Source organism: Callospermophilus lateralis, chromosome X, assembly GCF_048772815.1.
Source record: "Callospermophilus lateralis isolate mCalLat2 chromosome X, mCalLat2.hap1, whole genome shotgun sequence".
NCBI classification, from domain to species: domain Eukaryota; kingdom Metazoa; phylum Chordata; class Mammalia; order Rodentia; family Sciuridae; genus Callospermophilus; species Callospermophilus lateralis.
This window is the reverse complement of record NC_135325.1, coordinates 32,725,756-32,738,044: the sequence shown is the minus strand read 5'-3', so window position 1 is coordinate 32,738,044 and position 12,289 is coordinate 32,725,756. Positions and strand designations below refer to the sequence as shown.

At 33.8% G+C, this 12,289-nt stretch overlaps 2 protein-coding genes and 1 non-coding gene across 5 annotated transcripts in view; 1 reads left to right on the top strand and 2 right to left on the bottom strand.

The window, feature by feature from the left end:
- The window catches only part of LOC143639426 (uncharacterized), an 831,269-nt gene that overhangs the window by 472,558 nt on the left and 346,422 nt on the right, over nt 1-12,289 (bottom strand).
- The window catches only part of Rp2 (RP2 activator of ARL3 GTPase), a 44,923-nt gene that overhangs the window by 14,767 nt on the left and 17,867 nt on the right, over nt 1-12,289 (bottom strand). For all 3 annotated transcript variants that reach the window (XM_077107587.1, XM_077107586.1, XM_077107585.1), the window contains exons 2-3: nt 9,635-10,300; nt 5,183-5,297 (exon numbers count right to left, since the gene is read on the bottom strand). In XM_077107587.1, coding sequence (XP_076963702.1) covers nt 5,183-5,297; nt 9,635-10,282 — 763 coding nt within the window. In that variant the 5' untranslated portion in view covers nt 10,283-10,300. The remainder of the gene's footprint in view (nt 1-5,182; nt 5,298-9,634; nt 10,301-12,289) is intronic.
- On the top strand, nt 10,674-10,780 carry LOC143639633 (U6 spliceosomal RNA). The gene has a single exon (XR_013154776.1). It is a non-coding gene; the product is annotated as a U6 spliceosomal RNA (small nuclear RNA).

The following is a 12,289-nucleotide window of genomic DNA, read 5'->3' as shown; positions in this document are numbered from 1 at the left end:
AATAAATAAGGGGAAAAACAAACTGTGCTATATCCATACAAGGAATACTATTCAGCAATAAAAAGAAACAAGTTATTGAGTCCCTCAGCAAGATGGCTGAATCATAAGTGTACTTTAATAAATGAAAGAAGCCAAACCCAAAAGGCTACAGAGTATATGGTTCCATTTATGGAATATTCTGGAAAAGGCAAAATTACAGAGATAGAAAACAAATCAGTTGTAGGGAGCTGTGGTTGACTGACTATAAAGGGGCCACATGAGGGAAATTTGTAGGCTGTAACTGCCTTCTATGTTATGCAGTGGTAAATGCTATACATCTATCAAAACCATGCAAACTGAACTGTGTTTTGAGTGGTTACTTTAAGACCATTGCACTCTGTTGGTAAATAAATTTCTCACAAGGTTATGGGTTAGTAACTCTAAAACTACATTTTATGTATACTAGGGACAAACAAATGCATAACTAAATTATAGATAATGGGAGCCAAATAATTCACTTTGAGTAAGATACAAGAAGAGAGGCTAGGATGAACCCTGTGGTGCTGTAATAGGGTCAAAGATATTTGAATGTATATACAGATAGATAAAAGAACTAATTATAGATATCATGTATATATGGGTTAATAATCAAACATTTATTTTCTACTTCTGTGCATTGAAAAGGCCTAGAACCAGTGGTATCCCAGGAGTAATGGGTACATCTAACACCCAGATCTTGGTTTCCAACCATTCTAAAATAAAAGTCATCAGGGTTCCTTAGAGAAATGGGTGACATTATTTCTAGGACAAAGAAAATGCAGGATGAGCTTGGAATATCTTCTAGAGCCAGAAGGTAAAGAAGCATTAAAAAATCAAAAGGATAGGAATATGTCAAAGGGTCAGAGAAGTCAACCCAGAAAAGCTCCCTATGGTTAAAACTGGAACAACTTGATAATATTGGATTATAACCAAACAATAAAATACATAGCCATGAGTCAATACTGATAGAAATAAACTGTTGAATAAATGAATGGGGGAGAAAGAACAAATCTCTTACAGAAGAATTACAAATAATGTATATGGATACTGCTTCCTCCAGAAGGTGGAGCTTAATTCTCTCCTTGTGTTTAGGCTAGCTTAGTGATTCACTTCCAAAGACTAGAGTATGGAAGAGAAACAAAAACTTTTCAGAGGAGAAACCTGGCAGATACCACCTCATATTGATATCCTATGCCCCATGATGTTATATGTAAACAAGGGCACTTCGCCTCCTCTCCAAAACCCATAACTCTGGTTTAAGTAGACAAAACATCAAACCCAAGTTGAGGGACATTCCTCAAAATAATTGACCAGAACTGCTCAAAAAAGTCAAGGTTATAAAAAAGGACAGACTGAGGAACTATCAGAGATTGGAGGAGATTAACGAGGCACAGCAAGTAAAAACAGTGTGATCCTGAACTGAATTCTGAAACTGAAAAATGACATAAGTAGAAAAATTGGTGAAATCTAAATAAATTCTATAGTTGAAGTTAAACAGCATTTTACTAATGTAAATTTCTTAGTTTTGACAAATATAAAATGGCTATGTTAACATTAGACAGAGCCAGGTAAAGGTTATAAAGAAACTCTCTGTGCTAGCTTTATAATTTATCTGTAATCCTAAAATCATTTCATTATAAAAGTTCATTTTAAAAAGACAAAAGAAACCCCACAAATAAAAATGCCCAGTACCTTTTCACATCATTGAGATTAGAATGCAAAATCTCTACGGTGCCTAGAAGTTCTTACATCATCTAATTCCTCTGCTACTTCTCAGACCCCATCTACTATGTTTGTTGAATGAATGACTCTAAAACAAAGGAACCCAAATCTAATTAGTTTTCAGAACCATCTGAGAACTTAAACATTCAGATTCTAAAGGTATGTCTCAGAGATTTTTGAATCATTCTTTTTGAGGTGGAAGTTGGACATTTATATCTTTAAAAGCACCCTAGATAGTTCTGAGAATTTTTTGGGTTTAGAAAGTTCTCAAAATGAAGAATAATGAATTATCTTATTTGGGTCAAAAAGCTTTATTTAAAAAGCTAGGCATGGTGGCACACGTCTGTATTCCCAGCAACGCAGGAGGCTGAGGCAAGAGGATGCCAAGCTCAAGACCAGCCTCCACAACTTAGTGAGACCCTGTCTCAAAATACATAGGGCTAGGGATGTGTCACAGTGGTTAAGCACCCCTTGATTCAATCCTGGCACCAAAAAACAAAACAAAAACAATACTTCATTAAATAAAAATAAATAATGGTGACTACTTTAAATGAAGAGGAAAATTTAGAGACTCTGAGGTACAAACTAAGATAAAAGGGAATTTTTTTAAAAGTTCACTCTTAGAACAGTGGTTCTCAACTGGGAGCAATTTTGCCCCCTAGAGGACATTTGGTAATGTCTGGAAACACTTTGGATGCCACAACTGGAACTACTAATATCTAGTGGTTTGAGGCCAGAAATGTTCCTGAACATCTTATAATGCACAGGATAGCCACCCATAACAGAAGTAGGAGGCCTAAAATGTTAACAATGCCAAGATCGAGAACTCTGTCTCAGAATGACTAATATAAGGACCCATTTCATTCCACTCTGTTGGAATATCTATGCTGACAGCATGCTTACTCTTCCAATTAGGCAGCTTAAAAATTTTCCCCAACTTGCAATTTTTAAAAATTTCATGCATTATACAAGAGTTTAAAGAAGAACATAAATATCCATTTGCCTTCCCCCTACACCCACCAAAAATCAAAATTTGGCCACATTTGCTCTATTACTTGCTGTATACCATATGCACACAAATGCTTTGTTTTGTTTTACTGACATCATGACACAGCCTGCATCTGCTATATAACCACAATTACCATCATTTAAGGAAAAGTGATATACCTACAGAAATTAATAATAATCCCATACCATCTTCAAATTTCCTCAGTTGTCCCCAAAATATAGCCCACCCACCCCAATTCAAGATCCAATCAAGGTTCACTCATCGCATTCAGTTGTTACGTTTAGAATCTTTAATCTAGAAGAGTTCCTCCATATTTTTGTTTTCCATGACACTGTCTAAAGAAACAACCAGTTGTCTTGCAGAATGTCTTTTTTTGGATTTGTCTAATTTGTTTCCTCATGGTATCATTTAACTTATTTCCTTTCCTTCCCATAAACTAGAAGTTAAGTCTTTTCTTAACTTCTTAAGTCTTTTGGCAAGAACACTTCCCAGGTGATGTGGTGTATTTTTCATTGCATTACATCAGGGAAAACACAATGTGAAACTGTTCATCATTGGTGTTACTTTTGATCACTACTTTAACAAGGTGATCATCAAATCTTTGCTGTAAGATTTCCCCCTTTGAATCAGAATGTATAAATATCCTATTTCTTAGCAACTCCCCTCCCATAATTTTAGCATCCACTGATAATCTTTGTGTGAAATAATTATTACATTGAGGTTGAAAAATGGTGATTTCCAAAGTATACATCATTTCTTCTACATCCATTAGCTCACAATATTCTGTAAATAGATGACTGTTCCTTTATTCCCTCTCCTTTTTTATCACCAAGGATGCATGGATTTCTTTTATTGTTAAGTTAGTATCTTCAGTTTTTTGGTACTGGGATTGAACCCAGGGCCTTACCTAGAAGCACTCAACTGCTCTACCACTGACCTACACCTCCAACCCACTATTCTTTTAGATGGCCAAATTGTCACCAAAATTGATCACTGAAAACTCCTCCTTCAAGTTGGCTTTTGTGACCTTGTGACATGACCACATCAGTTTTTAAGTACTTCCTATGGGCAACTATGGTTTTAAAGATCTGTCCATGTTTATTTCCTGAAATTTCTATAACATCTGCTCATTCACTTTAGTTCTACTTTTTGCAGCAACAGGACATTTTACCACTTCCATGTGGAACATTCTGTTATTTAAATGCAGATATTATTATTTGGATTAGAGCATTTCTATGATACTACTTCACTAACATCACAAAAATACATAAATCATTAATTTAGACCTACCCAAATGTTCACTTTATTCCTAACCCTCACACTTGAAGATGTCCACTTATTATGTCATTTCATTTCTGGAAGCTGTTAAGAGTTTAAAGGTTCATTTTTAAGGTTCCATTTGAAGATTCCCGTGTCAAAATTTTTGCATCATTGGGGCCAGGTCATAATTTTATATACAAATACACATGTGTATATAAACATGGTTATCACCAATTTACTCTAAGATTTATAAGTATATATATATATTTACAAATATATGAAATGCTGAGTTAATTTTTCATAGTTGTAGATGGACAGAATGCCTTTATTTTATTTGTTTTTTATTTTTATATGGTGCTGAGGATAGAACGCAGTGCCATGCATGCTGGGCAAGTGCTCTGCCACTGAGCTACATACAGCCCCAGCCCCTGAGTTAATATTTAATAGCTGAATAACACCCAGCATTACTTATGAAATTTATTCTAACAGTCCTCCAACATTTTCACACCGACTTTTGTAGTTTGTTATAATTTATTTAAACATAAAGAACATATAAATGTAGATGTGCTCTCTCTTTAAGGTACACCAATAAGCACTGTATATCACTATTGATATTTGCTCATGCCAGTCAAGAAAATCCTGATGTACTTTGAGCAGACAATGTCCCTGTTCTGAGCAGATAAATAATACTCTGTCCTGTAGAATCAGTATAACTCCAAATACAGATAGGCAGACATCAACCCTTCCAGAGGGCATATAAACTCCAATTCCTTTTAGACATATCCAGTATCTAAAATTATTGATAGCGTTAACTTTCTACATGGAAGTTAATTATATTAAGCACATTAAATACTATAACACTTTATTATATTTCTTATTTCTTTTTCAGTATGATCAAAGTACATCTTTGACAAACTGAAAGTAACAAAATACATAATAACATGTGACTCTTAAGTACTAAGAACATAGAACAGGGAAAAAACTAATGCCCAATTTCTAGTCACTTATGTAGGGCTTCTTGAATGATATGAAAATTTGACATTTCTGAACAGTACCAGGAAAAAACATAGAACAAATGAGAAAAAGAAGGTAATGTAAGAGAAATGTTAAGAGTAAATCAAATCTGAGGTCAAGAAAATAACCACAAAAGTACACTAATCATCTGGAAGGTACCTTTGTTCAGAAGAGGAAGGAAGTCAGGTGCTTTTTCCCGAAAAACCCTTTGAGCATCCTCAGGTTTCATGGACACTTCCTTTGTCTGAACTAGGAAAAAGTGTTTACCAACCATCTGTGGAAAATAAAATTTCATTTAGATTTTAAATTGAACTTCTGAGATTACAACAATGTTTTCCTATTGTAGAATTTTTCTGTATAAAATGCAACACAGTTATGACTCTAATTCAGTGTATTTGCTGTAACAAGTTCTCACATACACAAGATTCCTTATTTCAGATGGGTGGTCTGGTTAAGAATTGAAACTGTAATGCCTACTGCTGATTAAGAGTCAAATAAATATGAATTGTCCCTCAATTTAAAACATAATTAACTTTTAAATTGAATCTAATAAATAGAAGCTTTACTTTGGTGATACAGCAAATGTCCAATGAGAAGAGACCCATTAAGTAAATTATGTACATTTATTTACATGATGAAATACCATAGTTCATTTCATTTATCATAGTTCATTAAATATAACAAAGAGGGCTGGTAATATAGCTCATTGGCAGACCAGTTGCCTAGCATAAGCAAAGCCCTGGATTCAGTCCCCAGTACCCCCCCCCCCCGCCCACACACACACAAAAAAACAAAGATATTTTAATATGATGGGGGAAATCTTGTATAATAATGTCAATCTTAAAAGGCATAATCCAAATTTATACAGTATAGCTCAATAATGATAGGTCACATTTCTATGTACCAAAGAGTTTTATGCACTTTACATATATAACATTAATTCTCTAATGAGATTGGTACCATTACTAGTATCATTGTACAGATGATAACTAAGGCACAGAGTGGTTAAGAAATGTGTCAAATTAAGTAACACAGCTGTGATTTGACCCACTTCATGTAACTACAGGTTAAATAATTCTAAGACTTATTCCTAAAAAGACTATTCAAGGTATAGTACAGTTATGGATGATTTTTAAACTTATTTTTAACTCATTTTTATTTCTATGGTTCACTACAATGAGTACATATTAATTTTAAAAATAATTATGAAAGTAAGTTTAAAAAAGGCAAGGTCATTATAACTACTAGACAAGCTTACTGGGTTTTTAATAATAAAAAATAATACATATGCTCAGCATAAAATTTGAAAATAAATAACAGAAACAAAGAAATATCAATCAAGGTGCACTTGCCATATAGGTATACAGATTTCTTACCCTCCTAGTTTTCTTTTTCTCCCATTCCCCCATTACAATATTAACACATGTTCTTTGTAAAATCCAGAGAACTACAAAAAAAGGGAAAACCCTGCTCTTAACCAACTTGCTAAGAATAACCACAACTGTCAATATTTTAATATGTATAACTTTCCACACTTATTTTTTAAAATCAGTTACTTACATAATATTTCACAAAATTTTACATACTTGATTGTGAACATTTTTCAGCTACTCTACTATAAAATCAATGTTAATGTCTGATAGTATTTCATCCTATAACTACATTATTCCATACCATTCCACCAAACTGGATCAAACTTGAATCCTATCTCAGATTAATGCTATCTCAGAAAAAAAAGAAACATACACTTAATAATTGCAGGAAATTACATGTACATCACTACCAGATGATAACTATAAAGCTACTTAAAACATCAGAAACAATTCAACCAGTTTTTAATTTTCTAGACTGCTCATCACCTATCATTTTTACAGTCATATGCACACTGACAAAATTATGATTAATTCAAAATATCATTTTTCTAAACCAAATAATGAGCTATGAAACTGTATCTATTTTAATATTTCACTGAAGATACTTGAAGAGACCCCTTTTCATGAAAATTCTTCTATTTTTCAGGACTTGAAAATAGTGGTAATAGGGTTGGGGTTGTGGCTCAGTGGTAGAGCGCTCGCCTAGCATGCACAAAGCACTTGGTTTGATCCTCAGCACCACATAAAAAATGTAAAATAAAGATATTAAAAAATAGTAGTAACTAACCAACTTCAATTATGAAATTCTTTCTAATAATTTAAACTACTCTTACTCAAATTCATCCTGTACATATCTGTGATGTATATAAGAGCAAGTAAGAAATCTTTTAGTTGAGAAAACCAAGACTCAGTAACTTATCTGATTCCTTATGGAATGTGCTTTCTGCTTAAACCAGGCTTCCCAGAATTTCTACCTTCTCAACTTTTATACAGAAAAAAATCTAACCCATTGTGATGTTTAATTTATAAAATGTGAAATAAAATTTTGTGATATTCCTGGGTTTTAACAAAACTAGAGTTTGCAATCACATTTCTAGTCTATGTTATCCTAATATATTTGTGTTATGAGAAAAACTTAAGTTTTTTTTTCATGCCAGAATTTGTGTTCTATATATATTTCCCAAGGAACTCAAACTTCATTTTTAAAAATATGTAATCTCTCTTAATATACAGGTCATTTGTCTTTCAGCATGTTTTTCTATTCTCTTCACATGTACTTGGCATTTTATTTTTCTTTCTTATTTTTCTCTTTTATTCCTTACTTTAAGAATTAGATAACTCTAGCCAAACAATCCCTAGGTTGGAGGACCCTTGAGTCCATGCACTTTGGGTCATATTTCTATTCCATCAGGCATTTATCAACTTTCCTTTACCACTGAGGCAGCATAATAGCATCATGTTTAAGGATTCAGACTATAGCCTAAAAAAGTTATTTACCCTCTCTATGGTTGATTTTTTTCTTGTCAGTCAAATGGGGAATAATAGCAGCTATTTCATAGGGTTGTTTTGAACACCGAGTTGATTTATTTAAATCTTTTATAACAGTGGCTGGTATATAGTAAACACTATGTAAGCATTAGCTCTTATTATGATTATCACAGTGGAATTTTTAATTTGTATTCCAGAAAAAATATCTGCATCACTCTCTTCCTAGTCATATTCCTTTGGAGGGTACACAACACTGTCATTTCATAATCAGATACCAAAGATCAAACAGTTAAGAACATCTGATGACTCATAGAGACTGTTTGATGGCTTTTTTCTTTAAGCATGTTAAACCTAAATAATTACTGTTTTGAAAACTGTATGTAGATTGTTAAAAAAATAACTATACAGTACAATGAAAACATTCACTTCTCAGATGTTAGATTAACATGTGGCTAGATAGTTTAAAGGCCAGAAGCACATTTTTCTATATCTTTTCAGATTCATAGAATGCTTTTATCAGATTGGCTTCAGCACAAAAGAAAATATCAAAGTTTTTAAATCACAATTTGACTTCTATTGTTTTGAAAACTATGCCTCAAATATGGATTTCAAGCATGGGTTTTCTACATTGTAGATGTACAGCTAAAGAGAGGAAGTCATTTTTACTTTTTTTCCCTAAAATTATTCCCTTTGCTATGTTCTTTTTTAATTCCTTTAAAGAGACTCTATGAATTTTCCTTTCATTTCTGTTTTTGGAATTTGATTACTGAATTCAAACAGAGTCCTCCTAAAGGACTTCTGATTAATGGATATTCAATATATCCTATTGCCACTCCCTAACAGAATACTCAGTGATGGAACTGCTGCTTCTATAGCCCCTGACTTCTATATCCTAATTATTTTTCAGGTGAAAGCTCATGAGCTTTTCAAGCTTCTCTACTCAGGAGCTCACCAAGATCTGCTGTTCATATCCCTAAAACCTTTGTCATCCCAGACTCATCTTGTTTTCCCTACCTACCTTCCTTCTAGGGCAATAAGGCAATAGAATCTAAGGAGCATGATGTGAAAGTTGTTCTCAAAGGGTCCAAATGTTGTATTCCTAAATGTCTTCTCCACTCCCTAACCAATTAAAACTCCAAATAAAATTTCAAACTAAATTATAAAAGTCCATATTTTATTATTTACTACTTTTGTGAACTTTTGTGGAAGTCATTCATTCTAAAGAGTGGAAGTTCTCTTTTTTTTCTTTTTTGTGGTGCTGGGGATCAAATACAGGGCCTTGTGCATGTGAGGCAAGCATTCTACCAACTGAGCTATATCCCCAGCCCCAAGAATGGAAATTCTTTGAGGACAGATAATTTTGCCTGTGTATCTCCTTTTTCAGCATATACTACATTTCATTATATCTAAGTTGCCGTCAATTATAAGATGCATTTAAGATATGCAAAAATGTGGAAAACAAATATGCATCATATAGTCAATGAAATATGGCAACAGACTAACTTTTGTACATAATCAGCACTTAATAAATGTTTACCAAATTAAATTACATTTTTAAGAATTTTTTTCTCTAGGAACGTATTTTGAAGACCAAGTAACCTGCTTACAGACAAGTCTTGCAGAGGTGGGACAGAGAACTGTAACTTGGGGGTTGCTAGTATTTCTAATAGCCAATTTGAAAAGAATGGAAGTTCTCCAGAGTGGTGTGTTTCTGCCCAGGTGTATGTCTATTTTTCTTTTCTCTCCTTACCTCATCAATTAGTTTCCTGGCATTTGCGATAGTATAATCACCAGCAAATAATACCACTAAGCATGATTCATCACTGCTCTTCTGTCTCTGACCCCGGGATATTGGAACGATACTTTTGTTGGCTTCTGTGGAAATGCGAACAGCTTTGAGCTCTTCAGTAGTAGGTACAGGAACATAGTCCTGAACTGCAGCATCTTCTGGAAGAAGGCTCCAGTTGAGCTCTCCTGATACAGGTGTAAAGTCATGAATGTTACTCCATGTATTATTGAAAATACTTAGCCCTGCATCTTTGAACTGAAAAGCTAGTTCAGGGTAGTACCACTGAAAACAGCCAAACTTTATATTGGTAGAAGACTCAATAATGGGTTGAGTGGCACAGCACAAAAAGACTTCCAGCTTTCTACAATCCCGCACGCGAAATTGTTGGCAGGCTAATGTGCACTTGCAATCTCTACAATTCCGGAAAAACACACTGCCTTTCACAGGTCCCAAAAAAATTATGCAGTTAGTACAGTCATCGATGGTAATTGTAGCAGAATGATCAAAAATGTAGATGTTACAGTTCTCACAGTCTTGAATAAGAAACTGCTGTCCTGCCACTTTCCCAGGTAAGCGACCTACTGTTTCATCTTTCAGTCCACTGAACATGAAGTCTTTTGGATCAACCTGCAGGGATAAAACACAGACTTGAAATATTATTAATATTACTCAACAAAAATCAATTAAATGTCTATGGGGTGCCAGGCACAGCTCTCAGTGCTAAAATATAAGTTCCTAATCTCCTTGACTTTGTAATATAGTAAGAAAATAAATAGGACATTTTTCCCTCCCAATGAGGGAAATACACAAGAAAGGAGGGAAAAGGGAAAGGAAACTGTTATAGATAAAGGCACAAGGACATATCTACCAAATATAATGTGTAGACATTGTTTGGATCCAGTTTCAAGCATATCATCTGTAAAAATACTTTTTTTAGAAAACTGGGGAAATTCACACTCACATACATAGAGCATAGTAGGTAATATTAAAGAATTTATCAGTGCTCACTTAGGCAGTACAGATACTGAAATGGGAATAATAAAGAAAATATTAGCATGGGCCCTGCACAAGGATGTCACACAAATTTGTGAGGCATTCCCTATTTTTGAGAACATGATGCTAAGTGAAATAAGCCAGATTCAGAAAGTCAAGGATTGAATGTTTTCCTCTCTTGGGTGTTGGGAGGGAAAGGATCTCACAAAAACAGAAGAAAGAAAAATAGAGTAGAGAAAGGGGATCAAGAAGGAGGCAGGAGGAGAGGGCATGGGGAAGTACTGGGGAACAAAATCTACTAAATCATGCTATGTGTCTGTGTATGAACATAACTACAATGAATCCCGCTTATACATATAATCGCATTGCACTAAAATAATAATAATAAATAATGGGAGATGAGAAGAACTAGTAGATGGGGGAAGAAAGGAGAGAAAGGGAAGGTATTGGGGAATAAGACTGATCAAATTATGTGCATGTATGAATATGGTAAAATGAATCCCACTATTATGTGTAATTATAATGCACCAATAATTTTTTTAAAAAAGAAATGAAAAACAGAAATTTTCATTTTGTTAGGTGTGATAATAGCATTGTGGTTTTTTATGGGTGAAAAGAGCCATCAATTAAAATATTGAAATGTTTTAAAATTATTAGGCTAGTATACAACACTATAGGAAGAAAATATATACCTAGAGGAATCAAGTGTCTGGTTCCTTTAGCAACTACAGCTCTCATTATATATAACTTATGATCTTGGTTAATATAACTTCCCAGGAGATAAATCCACTTTCTCTCTGCCATCAGATTGTGTTTCTGAGAATTCAAGTTAAAGAGCAGCCTCTATGACATTATGGTTTGAACCTTCTATGCGTTAACCCAGGTGACATCCATATCATCATTATTATCAATAGACTTTTAGTATATTTGGAATCTGTATAACCAAAAAATTTACATGGAGTACAAAGTTCAAGAATATATTTTTTAAAAATTCAGTTCATGGGCTGGGAATGTCACTCAGTGGTAGAGTGCTTGCCTAGCATGCTCAAGGGCCCAGGTTCAATCCCCAGCACTACAAAAAAATTCAACTCATATCCTATGCATCTATTTTTTCTATGCATTTATCATAATCAGAACATCAGAATATACTATTTCAGCTTTATGATGCTTTTGCTTTTTCTGATGCATCACCTTTATAACTTCTACTTTTTCCCCACATTTTTTATTTTGTACTATAGTTGTACTATAATTTCTATTTCTTTAAAGAAATCTGAAATTGAAAATAAACCCAGATTGAAATAACTTTCTCTATCCTTCCACAAATTGGTCTTAGTTTTTGTATCTTAGTATCACCAACTGATATCTGCAATATGTATGCTACAGAAATTGGAAGAACCTAAGAGCACAAGAATCATATGCTGGTGCTTATTAATTCAAATTTGATTCACACATTTATTGAGCTACTCGTACAGTGTAATTTTCCAAATTTTGCCATTTCCATCCTCAGGCATTCTAGCTCAAATAATCTTTTAAATAACATGCCTAGAATGTGTCACAATTTTTTATCTACCTGAGCTATCAGAATGTCACTGGGACTGGGAATGTACCTCAGTGGTACAGTGT